The sequence below is a fragment of the Cebidichthys violaceus genome, unplaced genomic scaffold (assembly GCF_023349555.1).
Source record: "Cebidichthys violaceus isolate CVI_PGR_0920_01 unplaced genomic scaffold, fCebVio1.0.p SCAF_212, whole genome shotgun sequence".
In the NCBI taxonomy this organism is placed as follows: Eukaryota; Metazoa; Chordata; class Actinopteri; order Perciformes; family Stichaeidae; genus Cebidichthys; species Cebidichthys violaceus.
Genome location: NW_027176387.1, coordinates 11,107 through 30,778, shown reverse-complemented (window position 1 = coordinate 30,778; position 19,672 = coordinate 11,107). Strand labels below are relative to the sequence as shown.

At 39.9% G+C, this 19,672-nt stretch overlaps 2 protein-coding genes across 2 annotated transcripts; one reads left to right on the top strand and one right to left on the bottom strand.

Annotated features, from left to right (window-relative positions):
* Positions 1-16,423, bottom strand: degs1 (delta(4)-desaturase, sphingolipid 1). The gene is made up of 3 exons (XM_068717493.1): positions 16,197-16,423; positions 3,853-4,595; positions 1-2,802 (listed from the first exon to the last, which is right to left on the bottom strand). Exons 1-3 carry the CDS (start codon positions 16,276-16,278, stop codon positions 2,656-2,658), a joined length of 972 nt encoding a protein of 323 aa, XP_068573594.1. The 5' UTR covers positions 16,279-16,423; the 3' UTR covers positions 1-2,655.
* LOC137877528 (E3 ubiquitin-protein ligase TRIM21-like) lies at positions 5,660-9,363 on the top strand. The gene is made up of 2 exons (XM_068717485.1): positions 5,660-5,769; positions 7,319-9,363. The coding sequence occupies exon 2, from the start codon at positions 7,328-7,330 to the stop codon at positions 8,966-8,968; it is 1,641 nt and encodes a 546-aa protein (XP_068573586.1). The 5' UTR covers positions 5,660-5,769; positions 7,319-7,327; the 3' UTR covers positions 8,969-9,363.
* Positions 16,424-19,672: the final 3,249 nt, after the last annotated feature.

Sequence of the window (19,672 nt, the reverse complement as noted above, 5' to 3'; positions counted from 1 at the left end):
TAAGGTTCCATAAGGTTTTTTATTAATTGATTTATTTCATTGGCTTTTAAGTAGTCAAAATTAACTTTATTTCATCAAAGTGAATAAATTCATAACATTTAAATCAACACCACAAACAGAATTTAAAACAAAGCTCTGAAGGCACTGAGGAATGTTACACTTTCAACTCACACACAGCTCAACATTAAAGTGACTTGTTCTCGTCACAGTTTGTATGGAGCATGACAACAGGTTGCATAATGTCGTGGTACATTAAGTGTTCTACGTTAAAGAGCAGAGCAACTTCTAAGAAATGTAATATACAAAGTAAACCAATGCAAGCCTTCCAATCAACTCAGCATCGATGCTTTCAAACACACCAGATCATACTTACCTATGTTGCAACAAACTCAATTCATACAGAGGAATCTTAATGAGAAAACAAACTCCTTAGACATGGTTTGCAATCAGTCACCACAGATGGTGCAACAACCTGTGTGGGTTTGGGTTGGTGTTGTTTTGTTCTTACTAGCGTAATGCAAAGTTAAAAAAGAAAGAAATGAAATCTGCAAGCATTGATGAACAGCCAGCTACAGGCAGCACGCTAGAGAACACATACTAATTATGTCATGTTACTGTATATCATATCTGCACCACACATTTAAAGTTCATGTTAATTGGATGATTTTTTTTTTTTTAGATACTGCCAATTTCCTGTTGTCAGTAGGTGTTGCAATGACTATGGGTACATCACAAGTCTCTTAATTGCATCCTCGTTTCCCTCACTTGGGTCCTTTCCTTGCGTCTTAGTCCCTCCCACCAAGGATACATGGAGGAAACCATGCGAGGAGAGAGGAAACGAGGAAATGTTTTAAGAGACATGAGAGTCCTTTCCTCTGAAGCGTCACATGAAGCGACGTCTGTTTCTGATGACGGCTGATCAGCTGATCTCAGCTGATCACAGCTGATCACAGCTGATCAGCTGTCAGTCTGCTTTAACAGCTGATCAGCTGTGATCAGCTGTCAGTCTGCTTTAACAGCTGGAGAGACTTTTGATAGTTTGTCTGTTCACATGATCACTGTACTTAATAATAGTAACTAATAATACTAATAAAGACACAGTAATCATCACTGTAGAGGTGTTTTCTCTGTTACCTCTTTAATAACCGTGTCCTGTTTATAAGTGCAGGATCGATTTCTGATTCAATGATCTCTCTGACTATAATTGTATTGATAATAAAAGTTATTGAGGGAAATATCAGATCATGAAAAGTCAAATCTTTCTACTAAATGAAGAAATTTGTTTGTGGTCCTTTTGTAGTTCAGTCTATGAACATCTATTTAAACCAGATACTGAATCAGAAAACATATCAAAGATAAACTAGTTTAATCTGATCCGTCTTCACTGTTTACATGTTCAAAAAAATCTGATCAGTCCGATCGGCTGCATCGTACAATCACATAACTGATGAACAATGAGGGGGCGTGTCCGCCATAAAAACACTTCCTGGAAGGCTGTTTTCGTGCGTCCTCCTCAGAGATCCCTCCTCTCTCCTCTCTCCTCTGAGCTAAATAAGAGCTTTAGGACGGCCGTCAATATGAAGGAGCAGAACAACTTCCGGTTCAAGCGAGGATCGAGGAAATGACAATTAAGAGACTTGAGATGTACCTTATATCTCAATATGGATGTGTAGATTCCTTCAGGTCTGGACTTACACAGCATGTGAAAATTGGGGCAGATTGGACGATATAAAGTGAAGTTACAGCAGCTTTGCATGTCATTATGAAAGATTCACATTGCCTGCCTCGCTACAGCAACGCCGTTCCACAAAAACTCAAAGGCTTCGCAGTTTAACATTGAGAAGGTTTTGAAATTCTACTGACCAAATTTGAAATGGATCTGTTGAATCCTCTAGGAGTTTCCATGCCTGTAAAGTGCCTAAAATGGCATATTGTCACATGACCTATGACACTATTTCTCTGCAATTTAGTGCCACATTAGCTGGAAGGTTATACCAACTCAATTTGAGACAAATCTGATAAACCTTCTGGGAGGAGTTTGAAAAACACACCAAATTAAAAATGAACTTTTGGTTGAGCAGAGCCAATTACAGCAATGAGAAATATGTCCGAACTCATTGCACATAAAAGAAAGAATGACCAATTTAAGATGCTGAAAAGTGGTGAGCAGAGACACGAGAGCGCTGATTAAATAACTTCCAGATGTCTCTTCATATTTCATTGTTGTTGATTTTTGGACATTCGGGTTAGTTTTAAACCACAGTATTGCACAAATTGAGAATATTTTGTATTGTGAATATTTAAAATATTTGGAGAAATTAGAAGATCACCATTGAGATTACAATTCATCCTGAAGGGGACACCATATTGTATGACAATCCACCCATCCATGTATAGTTCGCTTAGAATACAGAGCAAAACCGGTTTGTTTGGTTTGTTTTGCAACCAGCCTATTATAGGTACTGCCAATAATCACACCAACAAACTCATATTCTCAATCTAACATCATAATCTGACACAAAGTCTTGGTCTTTCTGAAATCATTACAATGTCCTGCCCCTTATTTCCCACGCTGAATCTATTAATTTGCAAAAGCTGTTAACTCCTAGATGAAACGATGGACACTGAAGCTTCTTTCCCCAGCTTTAGGTGAAGTTACTCCTGTTTGACGTCTCCCCTCAGCTTCCTCTTCACTCGAGAGAAAGGGCTCAGAGCGTCGTCCATGATGAAGTCATACAGGACTTTCACCCAAGACGTGTACTGAGGCAGGTCATCATAATACTCTGCTGCTATTTTCTTCACCTGAAAACAAAGAGGAAACACGGAATGCTGCTTTACGTTGCATTTCAAAGAGCTGTTCACAGTTTACACAGCCTATAAATACTTTCATGTTTGAAAGATCATTTTGTAGTTTCACTTTTGTTTCCACACAAGTGGGTGCTGCTGAAAAGAAACAGCTGTTATACTCTCCTCAAACATACATCAAAATATAACTCATCAAAAGTATCCTGCTTAGCCTATGCAATATTAGCATTAATCTAAAAAAACATAACCAAATAAGCAAAGGCTAGGGACAACTGTATTCCCTAACTTTGATCTGAGGGTTTCAAACCAACACCGATCACTTAAAGGGTGGCCCACTGTTCCAACATGTATTCATGTGCCATTGCACAGATTAAATACCATAAACAGTAGCAAAGTCCATATAGATAAATAGTTAAATTGTTACAGTTGCCAGTGGACTCTAATCTAATGATCGTGGAGTGAACCTTTACAGTCCATACACACATGTAGTGAGAGAACCAGATTGTAACCAAGTATAGTTCACAACCTTTTCATTCAAATTTAAAGAAAGTAAGAAGGGTCATGGTAAATAAATTATTTTTGAACCAACAATGTAAGATCATGACCTAATTATCTTTGCACCCACAGTGTGAAATCACGACCTAATTATCTAATTTAAACAACTATTCTCTCAAGATACTGATTTAATTAGTGTTATCTCAACATCAAAAACTTCCTGGTTTCTAACCCCAAACTCCCTTTGTCTCAACATGAGAGAAATCTCAGTCTTTGATAGTCAGTTACAGAGACAACACAAGATCATAAAGTATGTTCATGTAACAAATCTCAGAGATAATAATAAAAAAAGGGTTTCATTGAAACACCACTGTCACACAGTGACAAACACAGGATGTGCAACCATGTTAGAGGGTTTAGTTAAGCTCCCTGCCTGGACAGATTTATATCAACGGATTTGTTCCTCCCTAACCTCATGTAAATGCAGCTGACAGTATGATTTGTGCCACCTGTGGCTAACAATGATCTCCATAGTCATGCAGCTGTACTAACCATGGGCAGCCTGCGTCCTGGGATGCTGGGGAAGTCATGGTGCTCATTGTGGTAACCCACGTTGAAGGTGAGCAGGTTGAGGGAGCCGTAGTAGGAGTAGGTCTCATGGCCCTTGAGGAACATGTAGTGCTCAGCTATGAAATGACCAGAGATGGGGTGCAAGCCCATCCCCAGCATTGAGCCAGCCAGCATGTAGACCACAGGCTTGGCCCCCCACAGCCAGCAGAGCAGGATGTCAAAGGTGAGCTGGAAGGCTATGTTGGTCACCTCCAGCTGAGTGATAGGTTTGGGGTTGATGCAGAGGGGCCGAATGGCATAGAACAGCGGTTGCAGAATAATCCAGATGAATTTGCGGAGGCGTGTGCAGAAGAACCAGCCTTCAAACTCAGTGGGGATGTCTACATCTACCCCATCTCCACCCAGGTAGCGGTGATGGTCCAGGTGATAGCGTTTGAAGGAGGCAGAGTAGGGCAGGCCAATGGGCAGGTTGGCAAAAATGGCAAAGTAGCGATTCCACATGGCTTTGTTGTTTCCAAAGGCCGTGTTGTGGGAGATCTCGTGAATAGCAAGCGTCATTGAGTGGTTGATACAGCTGCCAAAGGCATAAGTCCAAAACAAAACCCATTTCCAGTCCAAGTCTTTGACCAAGTAGAAAGCTAAAAACTGTATAGCTACCATCATGCACACAATCCATTTCAGCCTTGGGTCAGGAACCATCAACGACTTGATTTCTGGGTATTTGGCTGTAGGAGAAAAAAAAGAGACTATAGTTAAACTCAGTTAATATTCATATGCTGAAAATAAATAATCATCAGATCATCTGATTTCACAAGGTAAAAAACATTTAAATGAAGGAATTCAGCTAAAAATTTGAATAAAGAAATGTAAATCAAAAGGGAAAAGTTGTATACAGCTGCATTATTTAGTTTAAGCTAATGCAATAAACTGTCAAAAACAAGCAGACTGGGCACAACGAAGCCTTTCAATGTAGCCGAGTCAAGTACTGACTGGTACCTTGTGAAATGTGTTCTACCGTCCCACCATTCTTTAAGAGCTCAGAAGGCAGCAGCAAGAACAATGGGGGATGGGAGGCAGACCCAGCTGCACACATTTACAGGTAGATTTGGGATATATAAAAGGAAACCGCTCACTGGCAGGCATACGCAAGGTTTTATTAATCAGAATTCTACGCCATGAAAAAAGTAACTGTTTTTGAGGGACTAAAAAGGCTTGAAACATCATCAACTTGGCACACATATAAAGTCCAAAATGTAGTTCACTGATGTGGTTTGGGTGCTTGGGATTAGCAAGCTTGACCCCCTACAAAATGTCAACAAAGCAGCCCTCGCAGTACGTTTAACCTAGATGTACCAAATTTGGTAGACACATGCATAACATGTAGTCTTAAAAAAGTGTCTTGGGGCCATGCGCTAAACCCAACTGGAAGTCAGCCATTTTTAATTTTGTATGAATGAATTTCCACGGGCTGTTTTGTAACAAACTCCTCCTAGGGAATTAGTGGGATTCACTTCACATTTGGTCAGTACAATCTGAAGACCTTTGTGATGGAAAGCTACTCAAAGTTTGTTGTTTCGTGAAAGACCGTTGCGATGCATTCTTTGCCATGAAAAACAAGGTGTTTTTGAGGGGCTAAAAATGCTCGAAAGGAATAAGAAGGAAAAAGTCAAACTCATGTTGTTTGAATGTCAAGGTATTTCCTAAAGAGACAGTACAAGCTTATTCACAGAGCTTCACTGAGAGGAGCAACTCTGAAAGGGGAGAACTGCAGAGTCACTTTTCCTGAAGTGAAAGTGAAAGTTAGTCTGAGCAACAACAGAGCTGCAGTCGAGACAAGTCTCTCTGTTTCTCTCTAAAGAAACATTCAACTGAATCCAGCAGAGTCTCTGACAAACTCTGGTGAGTACACTGTTCTACAGAGAAACTCAAACCAGGACCCATAACAAAGAACAAAGTACCAGCAGATAAACTAGGCCTGCTAGAAGCTAACTAGCCTAGCTTTTACTCCCTTTGGATGTCCAAACACAGAGAACAGCATCTGATGTAATGTGTGGATGTATTTAGTTATTGATTATAGAGGTACAACATTGATGTTTTATAACTTACATAACCGTTCCGTACCGTAGAGAGAGAGAGAGAGAGAGAGAGAGAGAGAGAGAGAGAGAGAGAGAGAGAGAGAGAGAGAGAGAGAGAGAGAGTGTGTGTGTGTGTATAGAGAGAGAGAGAGAGAGCGAGTGTGTGTGTGTGTGTGTGTGTGTGTGTGTGTGTGTGTGTATGTATATATATATATAGAGAGAGAGAGAGAGAGAGAGAGAGAGAGTGTGTAGAGAGAGAGAGAGAGAGAGAGAGAGAGAGAGAGAGCGAGTGTGTGTGTGTATATAGAGAGAGAGCGAGAGAGAATATATATATATATATATATATATATATATATATATATATATATATATATATATATATATATATATATATATATAGAGAGAGAGAGAGAGAGAGAGAGAGAGAGAGAGAGAGAGAGAGAGAGAGAGAGAGAGTGTGTCTTTCTCCTGATTGTGCTCATTCTCTTCACCTGTGCTCTATCACCTGCCCCTGGCTTGACCCTCTGCCAACCCCTCACTGCACTTTTTTCAACTCACCTGCCTGTAATCTATTCATCACTCCACACATATTCTCCCCTGCTTTCCCTGTTCCGATTGTCATTTGTTCTTTGGTTCTTTCCCGTGAGCTCATCGTGTCTCCAGAGCTTTCCCTCGTCTTGTCCTATAGTTTGCGACTTTGTCTTTTTCAGTTTGGATTTTTGCCCGCTCCCGGTTGGAGTTGTTTTCAGTTTCTGTATTTGACTACCTACTGGAGCCAAGTAAAAATACCTTATTATCAAATTCACCTCGTCTCCTTTGCTCTACCCCGGAACCCTCACAGAGAACCATGAACCCTCACACCCTTTCCTCTAAACTTCCCTGTCTCTGTAGTTCCTGCTGTCTGTGTTTGTAAGGAAGTTCAGCTGATAATATTTACTGTGTTTCAACAACCGCCATCAACTCAAACACTTCAGCTCGACTAATACAGGAAGTTCAACTCAGATTCAAACTGAGGTCCAAATATGTCACAGTAAATAGTAATATGTTCAATATTAAAGTGGACTTAAAAATGTTTAGGCTCCTTACAAATTATATAAATTCACTCTAATAATATATAAGCAGCAGGGTAGCATTATTATTTAATATGTGATGTGACAGTAATGGAGGATCACTCCATACTGTGTTTTTAAATTCTATTTAGTGAGCACCTTTCTAAAGTCCTCAAAGGTTCCCTCTACAGTAGGCGTCTCCAGGACACATTCTACCTGATGACACACACAGAGACCCACAATGTGAAAACAGTACCTGACACACTGTTACTGCTGCTAAATATGTGATAACAGTTTTATTTTTGTCACACTTGTTGTCCTCAGAGTGTAGATATGTCTGCTGCCAGCTGTCTGCTGACTGAAGATCAGTTTCTGTGCTCCATCTGTCTGGATGTGTTCACTGATCCAGTCACCACATCATGTGGACACAACTTCTGTAAAACCTGCATCACTCAACACTGGAACGTTAATGTCCTCTATCAGTGTCCCAACTGTAACATGCTTTTCTACACCAGACCTGAGCTGCTGGTCAACACCTTCATCTCTGAGATGGCTGCTCAGTTCAGACAGTCAGCTCAACAGAAAGCCAGCAGCAGCAGCTCAGAGCAACACGCTGCCAAACCAGGAGAAGTTCCCTGTGACGTCTGCACTGGAACCAAACTGAAGGCCCTGAAGTCCTGCCTGGTGTGTCTGGCCTCCTACTGTGAGACTCACCTGGAGCCTCATCTGACAACGTCAGGTCTGAAAAGACATCAGCTGATCGACCCTGTGGAGAACCTGGAAGGCAGGCTGTGTACGGAGCACGATAAACTGCTGGAGCTGTTCTGTAAGACCGACCAGATGTGTGTCTGCATGCTCTGCACTGTTTTAGACCACAAGAACCATGATGTTGTTCCTCTGAAAGAAGGATATGAAGGAAAGAAAGCCGAGCTGGGGAAGACTAAGGCTGAAATTCAGCAGATGATCCAGAAGAGACGACTGAAGATTCATGACATCAAACACTCCGTGGAGCTCAGTGAGGAAGATGCAGACAGAGAGATAGCAGTTGGTGTTCAGGTCTTCACCGCTCTGAAGGAGTCTGTTGAGAGAAGCCAGGCCGAGTTCATCGACACGATCAAAGAGAAGCAGAGAAAGACAGAGAAACAGGGTGAAGGCTTCATCACAGAGCTGGAACAGGAAATCTCTGAGCTGAAGAAGAGAAGCACTGAAGTGGAGCAGCTCTCGCGCTCTGAAGACCACCTCCACCTCCAGAGCTTCAGGACCCTGAACACTGCTCCACCCACCAAGAACTGGACAGGAGTCAGAGTCAGTCCACCTTCACATGAGGGGACTGTGAGGAGAGCTTTGAATCAGCTGGAGGAGACGCTCAGTAAACAGATGAAGAAGCTGTTTGAGGCCGAGCTGAAGAGGGTCCAGCAGTCTGCAGTGGATGTGACTCTTGATCCTGATACAGCACATCCCAACCTCATCCTGTCTGATGATGGGAAACTAGTTAAACTTGGTGACGTAAGGAAGAATCTCCCAAAGAATCCAGAGAGATTTGATACTCATGTTATTGTCTTAGCAAAGCAGAGTTTCTCTTCAGGAAGATTTTACTACGAGGTTCAGGTTAAAGGAAAGACTAGCTGGTATTTAGGAGTGGCCAGAGAGTCGATCAACAGGAAGAGATTCACCACAATGATCCCTCAGAATGGTTACTGGACGATATGCTTGAGGAATGAGAACGAGTACAGAGCTCTTGCTGACCCTTCAGTCCGTCTCTCTCTGAAGTCTCAGCCTGAGAAGGTGGGGGTGTTTGTGGATCATGAGGAGGGTCTGGTCTCCTTCTATGACGTTGATGCTGCAGCTCTTATCTACTCCTTTACTGGCTGCTGCTTCACTGAGAAACTCTACCCATTCTTTAATCCATTTCTTAATTATAATGGCAAAAACTCTGCTCCTCTGATCGTCTCTCCTCTCAATCACACACAGTAGAACAAACGCTGAATTTTCTACAAAGAGACTCTTTAATTTAATGTAACACATGTTTATGATTTGATAGTGTAAACATTGTTTGTTTGTTTTTCAGTAAATATTTCTTTGATTTGTATCACTGATACTCAACTAAAACACCAGTTTAACTGCACTGATTGATATTAACTAATGTAGTCTCATGTATTCTAATAACTGCATTAACTGCTATCAAGTCTGTTAAATCATTAAAAACTGTACAGAGAAATATGAAGTATTTGCATAATACTTAAATGTTTCAAAATCATATTTTATATTTTGTGATAATAAGAAGTGTTACATACTGAAACAAATGACTGAAGAGCAGTTTATGAATAAGACAAAAGTAATTTGCTTTTCTCTCTTTTTCTTTTTAAATAAAAAAGGGTAAATAAAGTCACAATGTGTCTGATTCAGTTATTGTGTTTTTGTTTGATATCACAGCTGTTCTCTAATGACACCAAATCAAGTGAGTAAAAACACCATCAGCTGTTCTCAGACTGACTTGAGCTGACGAGCTCCAACACCCCATCACATTTGAGAAAGTTGGTTAAGTAAAATAATGTGATATTTAAGGTTTGAGTTGAGTTAGAGCAGCTGATGTGAACACTAAACCAGAGCTACTAGTTAGTAGAGAATAAATGATATCTCCAGTTTGTTTATTAAAATTATAAATGTTTTTTAAAAGCAATTATTTAGTCATGAAAAACAAACAAGTCTCCTTGTATACACTTAAATTCCTTGTATGTGTAACATACTTGGCAATAAACGGTTCTGATTCGGATTACATTTGTTATTAGGAGATGATTGAATAAATTAATACAACATGAATCAGACAAGTTTTGATATGCATGTTGGGGAAATTAATTTTTATATTAATCAGGAACTGAAAAAAATGCTTAGAATAATTGATGAATTTGTCAATAGATTCATCGACAAAAGAAAGATATTTTTATTTTTTCAGTCCACTGTCTTCTTCTCAAACCTGTACTCACTTATTCACGAGTAATAATGAAAAAGGCCAAATAATAAAATGAAACATAATACTGAATATTGAACATAATCTCGGTCCATTATCAAAACCCAAGTCACTCGCTTTATTCTGACACACAAAAGCACAACAAGATCCAAAGTGTGGCTACATTTTACTCGAGTAGATGCTGAAAACTCTTGTTGTCACAAATGCAATAAAACCCTCACAAATAAGGGAGGTAACACCAGACGTTTATCACAACATCTGGACAACAAGCAGAACATAAATGTGCAGAAATGCATAGTTTTCTACTGTTTGTCGAGCAGCCGTCCACTGCAGGTAACGTTAGCGATGCCATACAGAGCTTGATCATAGGAACAGGCTAACCAATGAAAGATAATTGTTTAGCTGCGACTGTATTTTAAGGGTGTATATTGAGTTGTTTGATACATAGTTATTAATAGGGGGAGCAGCTGTGTTATAATAATGTTATACATTATTTTGAAGCTGCTAGTCCCACTACATCTCCAGCCCACACACACCTTAACAATAATAGTTTATTCACTGTAGGGAGACGACCAAGGCTCTCAACTCCAAATATACTCTTCCCTGTAGGAATGGTCTCAAATAGTGAGGTATTTAAACACTTCTGCTATTTGTTCACATATGAATAATAAAGCGATGTTGATCAAAAAGAACCAATAAGAGTTACGATAAGGAACCAAACCGATAAGCAATATCGATAACAGTACTAGTATCAATAAAATCTTAACGATACTCATCCTAGCAGTGCCTGAGAGTCTCCTGATTAAACTGCATATATTGGGTACAAAGACTAATCATTCAACCCAGTAGAGACAGCTCTGCTGTCAATGAGTATCGTCATTCATGGTCCCACTCTCAATACAACTGCAGTACTTTGCGTTTATAAAATAACTTCAGTGTCTGTTATGCTAACAGTGAGACGACGTTATAGATGCAAAGCTGTAAAGAATACTATACATCCTAAATCATACAAAAGTAGTCCTGGTCCAAGAGGATTGAGGCAGATCACATGATTGTCACTCATGGCCACTTCGACACAAAGGAGGCCTTTGTGTTTGCCACAATAAAAGGAGCATTGTACATGGGGCTGACCCTTAAATTCAATGATGAGAATCATTCGTCATAGAGCCCCAAGTCAAATGGTCAGTGTCTCAGTTTAATCGTTGTATCATGGCTCAACAATAAGGATTGCCAAATTTCCCAGGGAAAGTCAAATTTCAGGTCGAGCTAGTCAATCTACCAGCTCACTTGCCCAGTAAAAACAGATGTTTTTTTTCTGGAACTGATGATGGAGGTGTGCGTCCGTGCCTGAGTAAGTGAGTGGGTCATGTTCAGCTGTGAGAGCAGAATTGAAGGTGGCTAGCAGCTCCAGCCCCGTCAGCTCCACAGCACTCGGACCCGGACTACGCCGCTTCTTGGGGCCCATGTACTTAGTGCTCGCTGTGCCCTTCCTGATGGGAGCGACGTTAACTGTTCAACTTGGGTGGACTGTCTGACTGCAATGTCGGCAACTCACCCGACCCATCTCGAAAATCTTTTACCATTTTAACAATGTGAGGATTAAATTATTTACAAGAGCACAGCGTCAATAAACCCTAGTACAAGTAAAAAAAAAAAGCCCTGCATTCATAATGTTACTGAAGTGAAAGTACAAAAGTATTAGCATCGAAATATACTTAAAAGTACCAACATTAAAAGTATGCTCGTTATGCCGAATGGCCCATTTCACATAATCGATTTCTTGGTGGTGTAAGGGACCATTGTCGATCCGTAATCCGTACAGATCCCCTTCTTGGTTTGGCATGCATGTGAACCGCGGCTAAATTACACAGTTTACCGTTAATCATCAGTGTGAAATTAAGTTTTAGTGACGATCATTATCCACCAATATTCAGTGAATACTCAGCGATCGGGACATTGGCATAAAGATAATCAAAGACACAATCTTTTATTCCCTTATTTGAATTGTGTGTTTTTATGAATAGAAAAACACTATAAATTACTACAACAAACTAAAAGGATAACATTTCGATTTTTGGATGGTTTACACAGACTTCAGAGCAGATTAAATGATGTTTGAGACGGTGGCAAAAAAGCCTGGAGCCTTATAGACCAGCTGCTATAATCAAACAACAATCTGTATCAGCCAATATGGATCATCAATGATCTGCAATTAGTATCGGTGGCAAAAAAGTGATAAGGGATCCCTAAAAGTTCTATTCGCTCCCTTTATTTTTTGTGCTGATCCGATCTGTGATTTCGATCCAAACCGTGAGCTTTATGATCCATTGCCCAACTACTATTTATGGTATGCTTGTACCACTGGATCAAAATTATTGATGGATCAATGTGTTCAGCACTTTAATGTTGCTGCTGGTAAAGGTGGAGCTCATTTGAACCACTTTATATATTTTAGGCTATATACTGCTTAGTAATACATCATAGTTTATTAGTGGAATTGTATTTTGTATTAAAAATCTGAATCAGGCAAAGTTACTAATATTGTCAAATACATTTTGTTAAGATAAAAGTGTAATTTTCCCTCTAAGTTGGAGTGGACTAGAAGTATAAAGTTGCATAAAATGGAAATACTACATGAACCTAAAAATTGTACTTAAGTAAAGTACTTGGGTAAATACTTGCATTCCACTACTGCTAGTACAAGAGCACAATGTTCTTCATAGATCTAGCCTTTTAATTGTGTTCTCAAAATGCACCAGCTTGATGCATTCAACTTTAAAATGTACAACATTTTGTTCTGGGCGAGTATCCCGGCAAACTCCCACCAGAGAGTCTGACGTCCACCGTAGTCTAACAATCCCCTGGGAAACGCACGTGGACTCAGATGCCTGTTTTGCGCATTACACTGCAGCTGGCAATACATTCTTGATTCGACCTGTGCATTCGGTTATCATTGCAGCGGCTCGTTAGGAAGGTCACCACAGCACCCGTGCGTGCAAGGCACTAATCTTTATAATCCTTAGGTAAACAGTTAACGATAACAAGGGTTAGCTATCGGTTAGGGGAAATGTGCATCTCTATGCAGACCATGTTTCTGTTAGTCACATATAATTGATTTTCTAAATGTTTCTTCGTGTTAAAAGTTATTTCTGCACCACTACTGTTATGGTAACGTCACGTTACACCATGCGTCATCTATTTGTTGTATCATGTTCAGCTGTAACAGTCGTATGTCAGCAGTGCAGAGCAGCGACTGTGAACTCACCAGTGGGGTACACTCACATGCACAAACATGCAAAGGCACACGCAGCCGGCTACGTACGTCAACAAAGAAAGGAAACGCTCAAATAGCAACACATAGATGTACTCTGCTCCGGTAGACATTACCCCACTGTATTTCCACATAGCAAATTGTTGTTTGCTGCTATATTATTGTTCAGAATGTTAAATACAGCCACTTTAATGGCAACATAGGAGTGAGAAAATGGCTTAAACTAACATGGATGTTGTTACAGTAAATCGTTTCAATGATGTCATTTGCACCACGCTGGTGGAAAAATATATTGTCCAGCACTTATATTAACAGCGTATTGATGAATGATAAGAGTCTGTTCATTGTTGGTTAAAGACTCTGGTCTCTGGTCTCTCTGGTCTCTCTGACCACTTCTCTCTCTTTGGAGAACGTCATGTGAAACAACTTCTCTGACTCACGTAATAATTCTTCTACTCTTCGTTCTCATTCCTCGTCTCCCCCGTGTGTCTACATCTCACTCGAGTCAGGAAACGTGTCAGAATACCCATATTTGATTGGCTGAGCTGCATCACGTGATGTGATTTACGCCGCTGAACAAGTACCATAAAGGCTGAAAAAGCTGCGCCGGTTAAAATACAAGCGCTCCGTCAAAATGTAATAATTCTCAATTATCTATCAGTTTTAGGTCCTGGGTCCGGATACAATGGCGTCTGGGTCACACCCAGCCAATAAGCAGGGTGTACAGCCCAATCTCATTCCCAGGTCAAAAGCTGCCACTTTGTCATGCCACTCGATATATCCAGGCTCACAGACTTCACAGTCCTAACAGAGACAGGCACAGATCAAGTGTGATCTAGGCTGCCTTCATTCAAAATCCAGCACCTTCCCACAGGTTTGTGAGGAGGTGTGGATGTTTATTCGTGGTTTAGAACATAACTGTGGTGAAACAATCGGATAATTATGTTCTATTCGTCTGAGTCACTGCTTTGTTCTCACCTGTCCTGCAAGCAGTGTAAAAACCCAAAGATATTAAATTTACTGTAATTTAAAAGAACAGAAAAGCAGCAAATTCTCACATTTTTGAGTAGGGAACCATTAAGTGTTTGATTGAAAACAATATGTTAATTAACAGTATATTAATTGGTAACAATTTTGATTATTATTGTTCAAGCAAAAATGCCATAAATGTCCTTGTGCCAGCTCCTTGACTTTCTCAGATCTACAAGTGGTATCACGAGACAGGATGGGGATAGCTGATTAACATGCTCATTTCAGTAGATATCTCTACAACTCAACACATAGACTAGGGATTTCCCCCGATACCCTGTTCTAAACGGGAACCAATAAGACAGTAGTAATACCCGGAGTATCGATAAGGTCCGGAGTTAACGGTTCTGCTATCGGTACTTTAGAAGTTACTGAGAGAGATTTCGTCGAAAAAAAGCAGCGCTGCAAACCTCCTCTCTCTGTCTCTGTGCCTGTCTTTACATGTTTCACTCTGACACAGACAGCGACTCTGGCTCAGTACAGCGTGAGACACACATCGTGGCAGCGTTAGTGTGGCTATACATTTTACTCCAGTAAAGGTTTCGCTGTCCACTTCTCTCTTTTTGGAGAACGACATGTGAAATAACTTAGAACTATTCTGACTGTTCAGCCTCTGGTCCAGTCTCTTCCGTGTTGTTTGTATCTCACTCAAGCCGCGATGCTTATCGGAATACACAAATTTAACTGTCTGAGTAGCATCACATGATATGATTTACAACACATGCAATTGGTGGGTGCGTTTCCTAGACCACCTAGCGAGTGTCGTAAAGGCTGGAAAAGCTGCGCCGGTTAAAAAATAGAAGCGCCCTGTCAAAATGTAATTATTCTCAATTATCTATCGGTCCAGGTCCGGATACAATGACGTCTGGGTCCAGACCCGGACCGACTATTAATTACCTATTAATTTAATAATTAATTATTAAAACATTTTTATTTTTGTGTATTTTGGGTCACTGGGTCAGGCTAACAGAATGACGTTTAGGGTATTTTTACTGCTGTCAAATGTCAAAACGGGTCAAATTTGACCCTAACAGTATGTAAGGGTCAAATAAAAATTCTGACCATATTGCACCCCTAAGGACATTTTGACAATACATGTTATAAACTGGTGCAGTCATAAAAACATGAGATTTAGACGCTGACTGTTTAAAACAGAATAATATAACTTCAAGAAAACATTAGAATAAGTAACCTAGATACAGAACATACTGTATTTTAAATAGTTTAGTTAGCGTTTTGAATTTTGAAGAGACTATAACACACGTATCTGCTAAGCATGACAGGGCCATTTGTTTCTTATAATTAAATGCATTGTTTCCATACTCACATCGCTTTAGTAGGAGTTGGTCATTCTCTCAATATGTAATGCTGAATACTCGTGTTATCTCTCAGAATGGGGGGTTCATACATTGACGCTAGTGTAAAGTACGTGCGTTAGCCCGTTGTTATGGCGCATATCTCTCTGCAGTATCTAAACCGTTACAGCAACTGTTTTGTGAGAAGCTCAAAAGTTGAGTTAGCTTTGTCATTTTAGGGAGTGGCGAAATGACTACTGTGACTTTAAGGTTACATAGCTAACGTTATGTTTCGTTGAGCTAACTAGCTGCAACTAGTTTTTACATTACATGACGATGTATACTTTGATAAAAGACATGGTGGTGAATATCAGTCATTAAAAGGCAAACTACTCACCAACGTAAAACCTAACCGTGGGAAGTTAGTTAGCATTTGGCAAACACACGGGCGGATGTGGAACCGTTAGCTAAGTTACATTAGCAAACCGAGTCAGCCGGTGTGGTGGTGGTATTTACACCCCACTCTACGTTTAACTAACGGCTATTCAACAGCATAGCTACCAAACCGAGTCAACACAGTTATATCCAAGTTAAGCTAACTATGTTTATTCAAAGCTTGCTTACGATAAACTAACTCACCCAGTATCTCTTTTCTCCTGTCGGCGTGCGGCTGGTCCGTATACACCCATTCGTAGTCCTCACGGGCGACCCGGTTCCCCATCTCTTCGATCAACGTTACTGTTTTAAACAACTTTCTTTGATAAATAAGTAACAAAATATCGCACGGTCTTTAAAAAAATGTTTTCCTTTCCTCTATGGTCCTTCTCCTCTCCTCTCTCTTCAGCCTATCGGCCCGCCTTGCTGACGTGATGAGTCCGCTCTGCGGCTCCTCCTACCACCTTCATGGGGCGTGGAGGCGGAATTGTTGAATGACGCAGTTGTCGAACTCTAGCGTGACACTTCAACACATTGTACCAATAGGTATGCTACAGTAGTGGATTTATGTTTAACTGTAGTAAGAAAATCCAGTGTCTTATATTATCATAGTAGATGGACTGATAAATCTAACAGCAATAAACAAGAGTGCTCTACCAACCCAGTGAAGTATCTTATTGCTAGGGTTATTGCTAGGGTTATTGCTAGGAACACTTCATAGCATGGCCACTTGGAGGTATCATTTTGATCAAAGGTGTTGTAGGTAAATTACTTTGCTGGATAGAGGCGTATTAGTCCATGGGCCAGACCAGAAATCGGTACCATCTGAGTGGGCAAAAGTTACCTGTTCTAAATTGTTTACAGGGTCAATATAATTAGAAATTACTGTGTATTTCATACTGCTGCAATTGTGTTTTGAGGTAGATCAGTCATAGTGGGGTCGATAGTTTGTTATTTTATCGGTTCAAAGATCAGAACCGCGGTTGGGCGAGTCCAAGCTCGCCAGCCGGATTTCTGTGATGAAATAACAATCTCTGTATTTCACTGCGGTAGTAAGGATCTGTTTTGGAGGATTTATTTTGTTTTGTTTGCTTTCTCTCTTCTTCTACTACTTTATTGTTTGGTTATTGGTCCCTGTTCTCTGCCCCATTATTATTAATACTTCTTAATAATCTTACTGACATGAATATTTCTATTGATGTCAATAATTTAGTTTTTCATATTTGCTGATAACTCAAATGCGCTCCTTTTCGTTCCCAACAACAACATAATAGAATTCCAACACAGTCAATGCATGTGATATAAATTATTCATATAATGAGAGTATAGCAGAATAATGATGGAAAAGATAAAACTACTAATAACAGCAGCAGTGGATATAGTAGAATAATAATGACAATAAAAGCATTCATTGTAGCAGTAAAATAAACATTACTTATAATAATAATAATAGTCACACTGGGTGTCAGGCAGGGCCACGGCAGGAAGTACGACCACGGTCATGCAGGTATAACCACGATCCATGGAAACCTACGAGGCGAGAAAGCAGAAAGCAGGGAACAAGCAAAATTAGTAATATGCATTAGTGGGACATGAATACAGATGGAGAGAGAGAAGCTCAGTGTATGATAGGAAGTCCCCAGGCAATCTAGGCCTATAGCAGAGTAGAACTCCGTGACTAACTTTGGTGTGCATGGAGGATTCTTCACTGTACAAACTATATTCAAACCAGCTTAGTGCTGTTCCTTTAATGCCAATCAAATGCTGTAGTCTCTCAATGGTGTCAAATGTAGGACTGAGGTCTAACAAGACAAGTAAAGAGACAAGTCCTTTGTCTAATGCAAATAGAAGGTCATTAGTCATTTTCACTAGTGCTTTCTCTGTGCTATGATGCACTCTAAAATGCATCAACTCTAAATCCTGACTGAAAATCCTCAAATAAATGATTATGTGAAAGTCACACAACTGATTTGTGATTGCTTTCTCAAGGATCTTAGAGAGGAAGGAAAGGTTAGCGATAGGTCTATAGTTATTGAACGCCTCTGGATCAAGAGTGGGCTTTTTAAGAAGAGGTTTAATTACAGCTACTTTGAAAGACTTTGGTAAATGGCCTGTTAGTAAAGACAAATTGATCATATCTAATAAAGAGGTACTAATTAAAGGTAACACTTCTTAAAGCAGCCTTGTCGGCATGGGATCTAAGAGACTGGTAGATGGCTTTGACATATCAATTGTTGAAGTCAATTGGTGAAGGACGATGGTAGAAAAGCAGTCTAAATACAAATACGTTTTTACAGCTGTCTAAGGTACCTATATTTGAGGATAGATCGGTATTGTTTAAGGGGAGGAGATTATGGATGTTGTCTCTAATAGTTAGAATCTTATCATTGAAGAAGTTCATGGAATCATTACTACTGAGGTCTATAGGAATACACGGCTCAATAGAGCTGTGACTCTCTGGGTACATCCCAAATCTCTTAATTGTCATTTCCTCGCTCCTCGATCCTTTTGAACCGGAAGTTGTTCTGCGCCGCCATATTGACAGCCGGCCCAAAGCTGTTATTTAGTTCGGAGGAGCGAGGATTGAGGAGAGAGGCGGGATCTCGGAGGAGCCATGAACGAGGACGCACGAGAACAGCCTTCCAGGAAGTGTTTTAACCGCGGACACGCCCCCTCATTGTTCATCAGTTATGTGATTGTACGATGCAGCCGATCGGACTGATCAGATTTCTTTCAACATGTAAACAGCGAAGACGGATCAGATTAAACTCTAGTTTATATTTGATATGTTTTCTGATTCAGTATCTGGTTTAAATATGTGTTCATTGTAGACTGAACAACAAAAGGACCACAAACAAATTTCTTCTTTTGTTAGAAAGATTTGACTTTTCATGATCTGATATTTCCCTCAATAACTTTTATTATGAATACAGTTAAAGTCAGAGAGAGCTGGAGAGGCGAAACACTTTATATATGTATATATATATATATATATATATATATATATATATATATATACTGAATATATTTATGTGGGATTTTCGTGAGTGCTCCCTGTAATAAAGCATTTTAACATATTAATTAACATTAACCATAACAAAATTATAAAACAGCGTCACCATCCCAACGGCATTTTGTTGTGGCTGAAAAACGGTACTGCATCTAGTTTCCAACTGACATTTGGAAAAAGAATTGATAACTGCTTGATTCAATGTGACGTTCAAAACATGGCAAAACAACTAAGCTATGTGATGGCTCATGTTTCCTGTAAAACACAAACACTGTACTACGATGGAAGCTGTGGCTAACAGAAGTGGGATTACGTTTGTGGCTAGTCTCATCAATCAGCACACAACTGTTAAAAGTTACTGTTTTATGAATATGTCATGAGAATTGTTAATACATCCATACTTAAACAGCAGTATTGGTAATTACCCACAATTCCAAGAGGCAGCTTCAGCCATATTAAAGCCAATAACTTGAAAATTAAAGCAATTTAAAATATGAAAACAGTATCTGTGATGTGAGGATGAGTCCAATGACGTTATCAGACATGGAAATGGTCTTAGGATTTATTTATTTTTGAAATGGCACCGTGAGTGAGAAGGGTTGACAGTTTGAGTGCTATAAATAGCTCTGGAATTCCTAGTTATGTTTGGTAGTGTGTGGTCCATATGCTG